The sequence below is a fragment of the Halyomorpha halys genome, unplaced genomic scaffold (assembly GCF_000696795.3).
Source record: "Halyomorpha halys isolate HHAL.00 unplaced genomic scaffold, Hhal_1.1 Scaffold301.1, whole genome shotgun sequence".
NCBI lineage: Eukaryota > Metazoa > Arthropoda > Insecta > Hemiptera > Pentatomidae > Halyomorpha > Halyomorpha halys.
The window spans coordinates 388,298-404,089 of NW_027112712.1; the positions used below are offsets into that span (position 1 = coordinate 388,298).

The window sequence follows — 15,792 nt, forward strand, 5'->3', positions numbered from 1 at the left end:
TGTCCTTTTTAGGACACTTAGTATGTAAAAAAATGAAAATCTGTACCCCTACAACCCATGAAAGGTCAAGGGCTCAGTACATTGTAAGGAAGTACTGTTTCATGAACAACAGTTATAAAAGAGATAATTTTCATGATAATCACCAAATTTCCCCCCAATTAACGGTTTCCACTTAATGAGGCTGGGAAGACGTAGAGCTCCGCTAACCCACAGTATTGACTTAGTCTACTGTAACAGAATTAATAATTATCTGTCATAGTTGGATTTGAACCTGGGTCCTTTTTGTTAGGAGTACAGTGCCTTACTCACTGAACCATTCAGCTCCCCTGGACGTTTAGTATACCCATTCAAAACTTAACCATTTTCCAATAGGAAATAATGCACTTCTTTTTTTCTTACAGAACTCAAAAATTAATTCGTTATAATGTTTTGGTACAGCCACTATCTTTTATTTACCCTTACCATGGTTTGTTGAGTTAATAATTTTGACTCTTAATTGTATATAGTTTTAATTAAAGTAATAATAAATTAGGGTGAAATGCCTTGATTTTTTTTTTCATTGGCTCGTGGATTATGATGAATATATAATATCTGTCTAATTATTTGTATGTAATTATGATATTTTTTCAGTGGATTAATGTACTTTATTTATTACTATATTTTATAATCAAAAATATATGATGGTAATATCAGTTTAATTTTTATCCATCCATCTGCACTTCTTTTTAATTTCAAGATTTTTTTTCACTTATATTTTTAACTTAATTTAGGATTAACCATGATTTAAGCTTTGTAAACTCTAAAAATTTTTTTAAAGATATTATTTAACCTTCATCAATTGTGTTGTAGATTATTCTTGGGGATGATGAACGCTTAACAAGCAATGTAGCACGTGTCATGGGAGAAGAATTTCCTGTGCAAAGTGCTCGGTTAACACCAACTGGTCTTTGCCAAGGAGCATTGATTGAAATTCCTGCAGGTGGTGTTGAAATTCTTACTAATAATGATGTTACTGCAGTTTCTCATAATGAGCATTTTATAATTGGTCTTATTGTACCTGCTGTTGTTATAACAGTAATGTTGTTGTGTGCTGGAATAATTGCATGCATATTATACCGAAGAAGGAGGACAGGAAAAATGTCAGTTGGTGATGAAGATGAACGTCAAACATTTCGCAGCAAAGGCATTCCCGTCATATTTCAAGATGAATTAGATGAACGACCAGAACCTACAAATAAAAGCCCAGTCATAATGAAAGAAGAAAAACCACCTTTGCCGCCTCCTGAATACCAAAGAGGCCCACCATTAGCTACAACTGCTCTTTTATCTGATACAGAAGATTCACCATATCAGCCCCCACCTCCATTCACTGCTAGTAGAGATTCAGCAAGACCAAAGCCAACTCCCACCTATCGTATGCCACCTCCTTATGTCCCTCCTTAGTTTTAACTTTTAAATCTCCCTATTTAGGGATTTATTTATTTTTCCTAGAAGTTATATTGCTTTTTATTTCAATTTTATTTAACTGATAAACTTTTATGAAAACAATTCGATTACTAATGTCTCCTATAGTTATTAATCAAGATTATGTCAGGATATATTTATCACACCTGTCATGGAATACTGTAACTTCTCAGTAAAGTAATGTTTTAGGAAATGGATTTGGAAGTTTCAATTTTTTTAATTTGAATCTCTAGTAGTTTCTGTTTAGGCTTCTTTCAGTTCATTTCTAAAAATAGTTGGTTGTTGGACAGAAAAACACTTGGTTCAAAAGTTATGGTTTTTATAGCTTTAATGTACAGTTTTATTTATTTCCTGTGGCTTTAAGGATTCTTCTCCACACAACCAAGTGCTTCTCCATTTATGAATCAAGTGCTGTAAAAAACATAACATTTGAATTTCTTTGAGAAGTTATATTATTCCGTCAGTTTGATATATACCTATATATTCATATTTTAACTAACATACACTATTAAATTTTAATCTGTCAATGTCTTGTTTTATTTTTTTTAAATATAAAAATTAAATAAATAATTGCACGTCTTTATTTAATTCTTCTATAAGTAAAAAGTGCAATACATTAGAAGATAAGACAAGTAATACTAAAATTATGTGAGCAAAGTCCTAGAATGTCCGTATGATATTGTAATTGTAAATTTAGGTTAAAAAAAAAACTAATTAACATTTGTTGGTGTGTTCATTTAGCTTGAACTTCTTTAAGTCTGACTTTCACACTAAAGTTATTCAGTATTACAGGAAGTTCTAAGTGTATTTAGTGATGAAGACTAATCTCTTTGCATGTTTATGTAGTTAATGAATATTTATTGCTAGTGATCGTTGTACCCAATTCGAACCAAACTTTTTTTTCAACCATTTATAAAATTAAGATGACCTATGAACTACCATATTTGACTTATATAAATATATTTATCATTTATTTATATGTGTGTAAAGTGGAAGTTATTGGCAAAAATATGTGTTTCTAGCATGTTTGTATATATAAAACACACTCAATTATATAAATGTGTGTTTAATTTAAGTGTTTTTCAAGAGACTGATTTAAATACTTTAGTATTTGCAAAAACTATATTAGATATTTCAGCAAGCATCAATTTTTTTTTTAATTTTACTTATAAGTTTTACTTTTGAATTATTATTGTAAATATTTACAAGTAATTTCAATAAAATTTCTTATTTTATTTGTCTTTATTTTATTATTGTGAATTTTCATAATTGTAGTGCTACGTTTTATTTATTAGAGAATTGACATTAGGCAATATCGCTTATAAAATTTTAATTAAATAATTAAGTTTCATAGATATGTGTGTATATATATACACACACACACACATATACATATGTATGTATGTTTAATATTTTTATTTAATTATTATTTATTTACTTTTAATTAGTCCGAAATATATCATATTATATATTATTATTTTGAGTCATTTTATATTTTTATTTTCATCCCCCTGCTACAAAAATATTCATGACATAATTATTTGAAAGCCAATTACATAATATTTTGATATAAATATTGAATTTATGAAATACATAAAATATAATTAAGGTTGTTGTTTAAAAACAAACCCTTATGTCTATAAAACAATTGTTAATAAAAAACTGTACAACTTTTAGCCAATATTCTATTTCTATTTGATAAGCTTTAACTTACAATTTGGTGTTTTTCATTCCTAATAATACCTGAATTAGTAAAATGTTGACCAGTTAACTACTATTTGAGAGACAGAGACTAAAGGCTTTGGATCTTTCCTATAATAATTCTGTGTTGAATTTTTCCTCTTTTTTGCGAGTTTTCGCTCTAATTAACCATTTAAACTCTCTCTTTCTCCCATACACACAAACTCCCTTTCAATTGGAATTTTGTCTGATTGAAGATAAAGTTTTATTTTTTAATCATTTACTGCTATATAATTTTTTTTGTATTGCCTTTCTTTAGTTTAAGGTGTTTTAAATTTTGTATATTTATTTTTATTAGTTCTATTCAGACAGGGGGGTAGCGATAGCAGCGTGTTAACGCACCACTCTACCAATCCACAGGTTGTCGGATCGAATCCCGGTCCCACCTGGGCTTTTTTCAAGCATAAAATAATGCAAAACTCACTGACAACCTCCCCCCGGGCATTTGTGACGCCCGTTAGCCAATGGGTGGCACTTACAAAAATAGGTGTGGGAGTGGCAAACCCACCCTGCGAAAAAACCACGTCAAGAAACCCGCAATGTATTTCCTAATACTGGGAATATATCCTAGTATTGGGAGATACATCACAGGCCTCCATGGTCTGTTGCCCATAGAATAATAATAATTCAGACCCTGTCAGTTTATGTTTATATTTACAACAGTGTTTTATTTGGTTTGAGTCAAGTTTTCATTTCGTGGGAACACCACAGAAATAAATGTCAACCCCCCTCCAGGCTGGATTCAAACCAGTGCTACTGCAGTTTCGAGGTTGCAAAGACCTACGCCTTAACTTCCTCATTCACAGACATTAATTAAATGCTGTATTAAGAAAAACACAAATTACTCTCCATAATATAGTTGTAAATTTTAAAAAATGTAAAGCGATGCTCAAGTTATTTTGATTTTGATAGGATGAACATAAATTTTTCCCTTAATTTATCTTGAGAATTTGACTAATTAGATAAAATTCTAAGTCTGATGGGGTAAACAAATTTCAAATAACTGCAATATAAACAGTGTGTGATAGGAAAAAATATATATACTTTTGTAATATGTTGTATTTTAACTCATAAATATCATCTCAGCAGTTTTTACTCAACAGAACTTGTGGTCCTAAACTCTTGACTGGCTGTTTAAATATTATAAAAAGTTAATGACTGGAGATTAAAAGTATGAATTAACAAAAAATCTAGGCAGTCTTAGTAAAATTTATGAAATTACGAATTTCAAAAATTATTAAAGTGGATGGGGAAGACTTGGTTTCTACCCAGGCTGGACAGGTTTGAATTGAAATAATTTACATCATATTTGGGTATGATTTATCAATGTATTGGGGAGAAAAAATATAAATTGTTGATAACATTTCAAAAATCTTCATTTCAAGAACCTTTGTGTAAAAACAAAATTCTAGCAATCGTTCTAAGCATGTGTGTGTATAAATAAATATTTATGTATTTCTGTTTATATATACAAAAATGTACATTATATACTGGAACTTAAATTTTAAATCATCTATTTAACACTAAAAATTAACTTATTCCAACTGAAGAAAGTGATTTTTGAGAGAAATTCATGCATTCTTTTTTTTTTTTAGTAAACTTGACATAATTAAAATTATAGCCTTGATCCAGTATACTCATCCAAGAGATGAGTTATCATGGTTGTTATGTATCTTTGGATGCTATTAGTTATATCTTGTGTCAATGATTGCTAATTATTTTAACAAAAAATATATACAACTTTACTGTAAGTTTTCATTTATGCTGTCATTATATCTTTAAAAAATCAGTACACTCTACAGGTTCCTTCAGTTCCAATTTAAGTTATATTAATAAGTGATATATAAATTATTTCAGTCACTATTTATTAAAATTTTAATAAAAATTATTTTTCAGTTTTCATTTCTGCCCTGAATTCATTTACTAGGGGTGGATAGCTCTTAAAAAATAAATTATTAAATTTTATGTAAGTGAAACCACAGAATATATGTGTGCTCACTTGTAACTTAGTTATCTTCTCTTCTTAAATCATTGCTCAAAATTTTGTTATAGCAAATAGTAGAAAATAATACATCAAAGTAGGCAAAAAAATGTGTATGTTGTTGATTGAAATCTTCATCATTAAAAAATTAATGAGTAGTTCTCCAAGTAAAGCTTTCCTATTTTAAGTAACTCATATGGTTAAGAGGAATATCTTAGGATGGATCTTTAGTGTCTTGTGATAAAACTGAAAATTGTGTTTTTAATTTAATAATTGTGCATTTATATTTATTTAGTACCAATACATTTGATTGGTTGTCATTGTTCTTAATATGTCATGTTTTATTTTTGTAATTGGCTTTTCAAGTAATATTTGAAGAAAGATCACTTCTTGGTTACATTTATGGTTGTTTACTTTCTCATAAAAATGTTGATATAATAAACTGACCTTTAACTTTTAGGTGAGTTAATCTCTTATTGAAATAATTACAAAATATTTGTTATATTTTGTTATAAATTCAGCATATTAATACTATATTGTTGAGAAACTTTGATAGTATTTCTAATTGTAAGATAGAAGCTGATTTCACCCAACTGTAATAGGTTAATTTTAATTTTAATTTTTTTATTTACTTTCTTTCATATGATTAAAAATGTTGAATAAACAAAATAAAATTATTTTGTAAAAATATCATTGTCAAAGTTTGCCAATAATCATCTGTACTTAATCTTATGTCATTTTTAATCATTAATTAATTTAAAGGACATTGTTTTACACATGGATTTTGTTAAAATTTATTAACACAGTCCATCAATTTTTTTCTTTAATTAGTAGAACAAATAATGGAAGAAACGTGATAAGATGTTAGGTCCTGTTTTTATAGCTATTTTTTTATTATATTTTAAATTGAATAAGATAATATGGCAATACTAGATAGTTATTATATATTTATTATTTATTGATTAATAATAAGTTTACCTCATTTTTTTTTAATGAAACAGCTTTATAAATACTATGTGGTTATTTCCTAATATTAATTGATGTAAGAAACCAATTTATCTGTACTTTGGTAAATTATTTGACTCGATAATAAAGCTGATAATGGAAAATCAGATTATTTTAAACTTAAAGAAAAAATTCTGTGAGCAGCACACCATACTCATTTATCTTAGTTTGTATATTTGCGAAATAAACTATTTAATTTACATTAACTTATAAAAGTCAGTATCTATTCAACTTTTTTATAGTTATATATATATATATATCCGATGTCATAGTTTATAATAGTATGTGTTGTTACATATAAAACATTTCATAACTTTAGATTTATTATAAAAATATTTTAAACTGAGTTGTTTATGTAGGTTTAGAACATTCTAATTGAGTGGAACATAACAATACATTAAGTCAGTTGCTAGATTTATATCATTAAAAACCATTTAGACAACAGCCATTTAAGAAAAGACTAATCTAAGTTTTATTTATACTAACCCTTTGCTCTCAAAGTTTTCATTCATTTTACCAGCATAATAATGCGCGACCAGCATTTGTCACCAAAAGCAAAATATCTTATACACAATAGTTTTTACGATTTGTCTTTGTCATCATGTTATGGACTGAAAATTATTTGCATTGTCTCTGTAGCAGAGCCTTCAAATTTGATAACAAATTTTAAATGGCTCCGCTCTGAAGTCCTTGAGTGCAAAGTGTTATTAAAAAATTCACAGTGATACTGTATTATTGGGAACAAATAATTTAATCCTTGGAATGTAGATGTATCTATAGTTTTTTTTTCTCTATAGTAATTTGTTTAAAAAATGTTAATCTACTAAAGAGAAAAATAATGCCCTACACTTGTGTACTTGGAGCATTCCATATTTTGTTTATAATAGCAAATAATAAGACACTATGTTTTGTATTAGCATTTCAAACTATTTTCGGTTATGCTTATTGCTTAATTTAACCCTCATTATTGATACATACTTCATAAATTTTATTTTTAAAAAAATGCCTTCACTGCCATGTCATTTACTTATGCCTTTTTGGCAAAGTCTTAGAAATAATTATATGATATAAGATAATCATAAGATATGTTGATATTATTTTATACTTTTTTACTATTCATATTAGAAATATTACATTTTTAGTAAATCATGCATCATGTGACAACCTCATAAGAGTTTTTTATTAAATCAATATAGCTTTTTGAATTGATCCAATCATTGTCAAGTTAAGATAATTTGTTTGTTAAACATTTATATTTTGAATAGCCTAACAAACTTCATGGAAAACGATAAATTTTACTAGTAATGTCATTTCACTTAACTTTTTTTTAGAATCTTATTTCCTGTTATTTAAAAGAAATGATAAAAATACATAATAGTGAGATTTTACTAAAATATATAAAGCTTCTATAAAACAAAGTTCACTCAAGGATGTTTGGCAGTTTAATTTATTTATTTCATGATAAATTTACATCCACAGGCAAAATGCCCAATTATAGGTGGTAACAGTTACAAAAGGATGCAACCTTTAACAATGTAAAAACGATTATTTTTTCATTGATGATCAATGAAATATAGATATAACAATTAGTTTGTGTTTTATTTATTCTGGGAGCCAACATTATTTATTCAACATCAGTAGTTCTTATGGAATTAGACTAGTTTTGCATGTAGTTTTAGTCTCAAAGATTATCCATATAGATAGGCCAAAACATTAACTGCCATAATAAATAAAACATAAACTAATTGTTTTGTTACATCCTTAACAAAAAAAAAATAATTATCAATTAAAATTGTCCTAATGATGCTAAGCCTGAGGTTATCAATAAGTGAACATTAAAATAATTCTTATTTTTTTAATTGGTTTAAGGAAGTTTATTTTATTTGTTTTTTATATATTTGCTTTCGATGCAAAATCTGTTTAGATCGATTATGGTTTAATTTCCATTTTATTTCTGATTTTTAATATTAATTAATTTGTTTTTTATTTGGAGACACTGAGTCAACTTTATGGTCACACCTTAACTGTTTCTGTGCCTCAATTAGAATGTAAAAATTATAGGTCAACAGCAGTTTTTAAAAAACTGTTTGTAACCTTTATATCCTAATCATCTATGTAAAATAAAGGATATCATGAGCTGTGACTAATATTGCACGAGATTTTTATTTTGTTACTATTAATTTTAAAAGTTGTTTATTTAACAGTTAGTTTGTTGGATTACTCAGCCAGATTTATGCCAATTTGATCATTAAGTTATATATTATATTGGTCTGTTTAACTTCCGATGCTTTCATAATATTTATATATGTATTTGTAGAATTATATCATAAACATAATATAACTTTTTATTAATTTTTGTTACATCAAATAATAAAGTTTTAAGGTAAATAAATTTTTGTTGATCCTATGAAATGATTTTTTGACAAGCTTTAGAAACATTAAATTTCAATGTTATAAGATTTATTTGTTATGTATGAATGGAATATGGTCCGGGTGCGGTAAAAAAAAAACTCAAATAGTAAATAATTATACTATTTTTATTTAGCCAACGTTCTGCCCCACGTTGCAAGGCTTCGTCAGGGTTAAAAAAGATACAAACACTTGACATAGTTACAAAAAGGAAAAAAAGAAAAAAACATAAGTGGAAAATAACAGGGGTATAAAATGAAAAGTAAGATATAATAAGAAAAATTAAAGGTTGTAAATAGTAAATGAAAAGGGTAATAGTAACAGATAGATAAGAGAAGGAATACTAAATAAAGTACAAATAAAGAGATGAAAAAAGAAAAAAAAAACTTCAAATCAAATGATGAGACAGAATGCATACCTGTTTTGACAGCAGTCAAAGATAGAGTGACACGTTTGTATTGGGAGGAGTAGGGATGGCAGTTATGCCACAATAACGAAAATAATTTTAAAGTAAACATAGTAAAAAAGTATTTAAATTAGGCGAACAATAAATGGTAATAAACATAATAGAGGTGGAGAAGAGATATAAGAAAAAAAAAAAATTCATAGATAGAAACACAAAGTATAAAATAATGGGATACAATGTGTGTAAGTGACAAAGAAACACAATATACCAAATGAGTGGGGATACAGAAAAGTGTAAAATATAATAGAAAATTAATACTAAGGTAATTAATATAAGTCCACTTAAGAAGGTAACACATGAATATAATTTATACACAAGGGCCCACCGAACCACTGCTTTCGATAGATCGTTCATTATCCGAGCCTCATCCTTATGGAACTCCATCCCTTCCAACATCCGTCGCTCCAATACCCTCCCTACCTTTAAATCCCGCCAGTTCAATCATTTCTTATCCATTCAGACTCCATAAAATTGTAAATATGTAAGTTAACTATTATATCATTCTTAATTATTTTTACATTGTTTTCTTTTCTTTTTTTTATTTCAACTGATAAAAGTAAGAAAACAACTTAATATTATTTTTTATAATGACTGTTTATATTTCTTTGCATTTTTTGAGGCTCCTCAGCCCTCATCTATTGATTTCTCTGTATTATTCTAAAGGGACTCGTCCCAGAATAAATAAAGTATTATTATTACATTCGAGAAGGTATATGTGGCTTCAATTTGATGGTTGTCCTGCACATTACGGACGAGCTCCTCAACAATAGCTAAATGTTAATTATCCCAATCAATGGATTGGCTGAGCAGGACCAGTGGCTTGGCCTATATGCTCTCCAGACTTGGCACCACAAGATTTTTTTGTTTGGGGTGACATTAAACAAAAAGTCTATGCAAGGCCGTTCAATGATCTTAATTCCTTATGAATGATAATTTAATCTTGTGAAACAATAACACATATCCAGTGCCGTTCTGCCACTGCTGCTGTTGAAGAAAGATGCCGAGCCTGTCTTAATGCCCAAGGAAATCACTTTGAACAACATTGAATATGGATTTAATGTTTACGTTTACTTAAAAAAGTAGTTGGAACAAATAAATAAGTTTTATCTATTTCATAGAACCTAAATAATTCAGAACAATGAAAATCTTTAGGTGTGAATGTCTCTTAAACAAATCGTTTGTGGACATACCTTCAAAGGAAATTTTTTTTCTTGTTTTGAGGTCTTTTCAGCTTGGCCACTTAACTCTGAAGCATCCTGTATTTTTCAATATCTTTAGGAATCATTAGTAATAATTCATTCATGGCAAAACTTTGAATGTGTTTACTGCTAGAGACATGAGACTTCGCTATTTGAATCTTGCAATTATACCGTAACAATATATTTTTTTCATCTTTTTTGAGTTTTTGTTTTTTCCCAGTAAATTAAGTAAATAAACAATGTCAATATCATTAGTTCAGATTTCATTAGATATAAATTTCAAAATTGAAGTCAAAAATCATATGGGAATGTGACGTTCTTGTCCCATATTAATATTATATATTCAGGATAAAAAAAAAGCCCAGGAATGGAGCATAAAATATTCCAGAGTTTCATTGCTTATTAAACAGTTATGTATTGTTGAAATTTTGTTATATTGCTGAGGGGCTCTTTACTGAGAGTGAGTTACAGCATCTTGTATTCATTAACTAATAGGAGATAAAATAAATTTTAAATGATGCTATTTTATTCTTTGAATATCTTAAGTATTATTAAAATGTTTATTTATGCTAAGTTGATAAATTTATCAAAAATAATAGAAATCATTAATAGAGGGATGTTAGTGATACTTCATCCCTTTTACACTAGTCTTCAGAAGATACATAAGCTACACATCAGGTCATCTAAAGTAAGATAATGCTATGCTAACCTCTGGGACTCAGCATGGATATTTTTTATTATTCCAATCAGGCATTTTAAATATTCATGTTTAATTTCCCTGAGCATAAAATGTAAAAAAAAAAAAAAGTCCTTTTTCCAGAAGTCAAACAACGGTCACACAGTGAAATCAAAATTTCTGTTTAAAAAAAGGTTACATCATTTTTACCAAAAAAAAAAAAGATCTATCAAGTCCTAACTTCAAAAATTGGTGATAAATTTGGAAATATCTCATGTAAACTGTGTTCTTCAAAATTATATCCTCACTTCTTTTGATGTTGATAGTATGTTTATGAATATACTTATAGCCAAATGCCTCTTAATTGTAGAAGGAAGCTGAAGACCATGTAAATCTGTTGCAGGCCCTTTTCTTCCCTGGCAAGTTTTCACTTGAAAGGACTTGTGATGGGTAATTCCTTTATTTCTAACATATTTAACATTGCCCGTAATGATCTATATCTCCTTAATGTCCATATACCTGAATAACATCATCTTTATTATTTATATATTGGTTTGTGGCTTATTTTCCTTAATCTTGACAAAATTCTAGATTTCCTAATAGTCTCTTATCTCATGAAAACACTGCTGCTTCTGCTTCACCATAGAATTTGAAATAACAAAATATTATATTCAGTGAATGGTTAAAAAACCTGAATTAATTTTGAAGACTTTTATAACTATTGTTCTCAAAATTTACATCATCTTTTTTGAGTCATAATCTTTATCTGTTTTACCTCTTGACCATTTTAATGTATACTTTTTCAATTTGTTCATGTTATTTAATATGACAGTTAATTATCTCTTTATTGAAATGTAAAGAAAGAAAATAAGTAAAACCTACTTGAATAACATTTTCATAAATATTGAACTACTATCCAACTAGATGGGTAAAATTCAACTTATTGTTGAAGGAATACATATATAAGCAAGCAACAATGATCTACTTTAAAAGTTTTGAAAAGAATTCTAAATCTAATTTCTAATTCCAACTATTCATATACTCTTCAGGAAGCTGTGGATAAAAAAGAAACAAAAAAAAAAAAAATTAATTTATTTCTCAATAGAGTGATACAACACTGGTGGGAACTGATTCATTTATCAAAATTGCAATGGGGAATCATGTGTTGCACAGTATTGGATCAAGAAAAGATTTTTAATTTTTCTGACTAGAAATATACAAAATAATCTAAGATCTGAAGGAAGCAATCAATCCTAAAACAGTAGATACATAACTATAGTAAAAAAAGTTCATGAAAGTAAGGGAATAAATATTTAATGGGTGAAATAGCAGTAAGTGACTATATGGGATTAATAACAATTAACAAATAAGGTTTCTACTAAATAAGCATTAGCAAAAGAATATCATTATTCTTAAAGGCACAACTATAATAATATGAGGTACCTTTCCTTAAAACTGAGGAACCCTGTTGGTATACATTAAACACTATTAATATTATTTCAACTCACTTTGTTACAAATAGAATTATTTTTCAAAGTGCAATAAGTATACACAAAATTTACAACTCCATTTTAATTATATTATGAATATATGAACTGTTTAACTTAAAAAAAGTAATAATTGTTTTCAATTATTAATATTTTTAATAAAAAATGAGATGTAGAACAAAATAATGTAGTTATAAATAGAAATATTTATCACCCCAAGAACATAACTATCTAAAAATCTGAACAATAAAAACAGAGAAACAAATTCCTGTTTTCTGAAAACTACTTTATACTTAACGAAAATCTGCATGGAAAAAAATTTTCAATTATTACTTAGATCCTTAACTCAGTCTTTAACTTACAAATATTAAAGTATAATGATTTTAAAAGGAAATGTGATCAAGTTGAATTTTAAATCACATTAAAAAATTCATCATATATAACATAAAATGGTTATTACTATTTTATAATTAAAAACTTTCTTATAACCAATAAGAAGTAAAAATGATCCCTAATTACCTATATCTAGATAATACATATAGAAACAATAAATAAAATAGTATTTTATCTGCAAGAGATAAAATATTAATACAAAATAATCATAAATTATTTTTAGTTATAAATTACTAAAAGAAAATCAGGAAGTAGCATGAGGATGAGGCAGTCTCCATAAGATAAGAATAAAATATATTATCGATAATGGTGAATTTAAAAACATTGCATAATAAAGGTAGTTTTCACTTAATGCAATATCTTACATTCAGATAAGAATAATAATATCATTTTAAAGAAGAAAAATAAATCATCTTTTTTTTCTCTTGACTCTTCTATGAGTAGGAATATAAAAGTCATTTTTTTGTATCAAACAATATAAATGTCCCATGGAATTTTTTTTAGAGAATATTCATTTAGTTTAATAAAATAAGTAAAACTTGACCAAATGATTATCAATTCAAAATAATACTATTAATAATATTATTTCAATATAAAAAATTGATTTTTCCTGTAAATACAAGTTTATTATTAGACTAAATGAGCATTAATGTTTCTTCACACCTCATAAATCATAGAATATTAAAAAAAAAAAAAATACAGAACAACAAATAAGCTTTCAATTTCAATAACAAAAAATTACATTTTATAGTACTTAAATAACCCATAAAGAAAAGGCTTGAGATTAATTTGTATGAAAAATTATAGAACTTGATTATAAGAACTAAATTAATAACAATTAAATAAAATAGGGAAATAATAGGGTTAAATGTTAACTGATTTCTGTATACATAACGAATATCGTTAATAACTTAAATTATGCAGTAAGGTAAAGTAAGTGTATTCATAAACAAGTTTTTAAAGAATACATCACGTAAAAAATAATTAGCAAACATTTCATACTTCAAAAGCTACTAATAAATATCAAATAAATGTATTCACTCACAAAAGATCAAGTGCTACCAATTTTAGTAAACTACATCAATGTGTTGCAAATGTTTTAGGGCTAAAATGAAAGGATAATGTTTTGTTTAAATAGGAAAAATTACCTTTTTACAGGTGTAACCACAATAGTAGGGTGGTGTGAGAAGATTACTGTTCACAATAATTGTGTAACAAATTTATCAGAGGGTAAGGTAAAAATTTAATGGAATAATACCTTTGCTTACTGTTAAAATCATTAACAACAATAGCTATTATAATTGTAATTTTGAGACAAGTTTATAAAAAGACAAGGTACGAATTCAATGGTTTATCATTATTATATTAATAACATTTACAATGTTAATCATTATTATAATACAATGTATGGTATTTGCCTAAACAGTTGTTTAACAAATATATAATTTTCATAGTATCTTCACAACACTTTAGTTAAGTTTAATACTTTAATTTAAAACTCAGAGGAAATAAATAAATCTCGATAAATAACACAAAAAATAAAAAGAACTAGACAAATATTGATATACAATACATAAACTACTACTGAATATTATATAAATATCTACTATAACAAATAATAAATACTTGCATCCTCCGCCACACATTACAAAATATTTGTTCTTTGGTAACTCAAAGACAAACAAATAAAAAAAAAATAAAACAAAAAAAAGAAGGATTGGACATAACTATAAATTAAACATTTTTGTTAGATTTCGATTTTCTTTGTTTAAGAACTGTTTCTTGATCACCACCTTCCATTTCATCATGAGATTTTTCCTAGAAAAAAAATAATGCTGAATAAGTTATAAAATCTTTCAAATACTAAGAATAAAAAAATATAGAAGGCTGATACTATGCCAAGATATTTTTTAATTTATTCTTAATCATAACAAAAAGTAATTTATTTTTTAAAAATGTACATTTGTGTAAATATTATAAACATAAATTTATTTACTTAATAATATATTGTTACATGCAATTCTTCAAAACTAATTAATACATTACAAAGAAAGAAATCTAATATTTATCATATTAACTCTAAATATTATAACTATTTAGATACTTGTTAAAAAATCCATTACTATATTCCAAGGATCCTTTAAATTAAAGTTAAATTTAAAAATTTCAATCTCTTGTTCCTTTTGTTTTGAAATTCAATAAGCTTTTATTTCTATATTTTAAGAGTATAATAAATGATACTGTTAGTTACCTCCTAGTTCTTCAATATTAACAAGGCAAAAACTATGAATTCCCAATGTATTAGAACAATATTGTATCAGAATTTTTTAAGTAAAAAAAAAAAGTTAAATTCAACTATAACATAAAATTATTCTTATACTGAATTCCTCCAATTCTAAAACTGACTAAAATCTTTAAGTAATGCATAAACTCTAAATATAAATAAAGAACCAATATTTAATGATTGAACAGCTGAACAATGAGGAATTTCATATCCATATGATCTGTCTGTTATTCTAAAATGACCAATATTATTTTAAATAAAAAATATAAATAGTAAGAATATTAAACATCAGTTTAGAATAACAAACATATAAATAACCTAATCATAAAAGAAAATGTATACAAAGAAACATTAGACTAAAGGAAAAGACAAATGTTAACTAAAAAAAAAATTACCTTCTCATGAGTTTCCTCATTTTCCTTATCATCACCATGGTTTGCATTGTTACTTTCAGATCCATTAGTATCAACTTCATTATCACTAAATACAACTGCCTCGCGTGAATCATCATCATCGCTAATGGCAATTGGCTCAGATATTTCTATAGATTCTATAGATTCAAATGAAGGATTTTCTTTAACAGAATCAGTTTCTTGGGTTTCTTGAATCACAGGAGAAGGCTGACTTGAAGATCCAACAGTACTCTGGGGTTTATCATCATCTTTTTTGTGTTCAGCATCTGTATCCT

The 15,792-nt window shown here is 26.7% G+C and overlaps 2 protein-coding genes across 3 annotated transcripts in view; one reads left to right on the forward strand and one right to left on the reverse strand.

The window, feature by feature from the left end:
• Positions 1 to 1,585, forward strand: part of Dg (Dystroglycan) — a 25,087-nt gene extending 23,502 nt beyond the window's left edge. The window contains exon 15 of the mRNA XM_014421026.3: positions 850 to 1,585. Within this exon, the coding sequence (XP_014276512.1) occupies positions 850 to 1,443 (594 nt within the window). The 3' untranslated portion in view covers positions 1,444 to 1,585. The remainder of the gene's footprint in view (positions 1 to 849) is intronic.
• A 10,430-nt stretch (positions 1,586 to 12,015) lies between these two features.
• LOC106680967 (calmegin) overlaps positions 12,016 to 15,792 on the reverse strand; it is a 61,222-nt gene continuing 57,445 nt past the window's right edge. For both annotated transcript variants that reach the window (XM_014421027.3, XM_067050506.1), the window contains exons 10-11: positions 15,500 to 15,790; positions 12,016 to 14,638 (exon numbers count right to left, since the gene is read on the reverse strand). In XM_014421027.3, the coding sequence (XP_014276513.1) occupies positions 14,555 to 14,638; positions 15,500 to 15,790 (375 nt within the window). In that variant the 3' untranslated portion in view covers positions 12,016 to 14,554. The remainder of the gene's footprint in view (positions 14,639 to 15,499; positions 15,791 to 15,792) is intronic.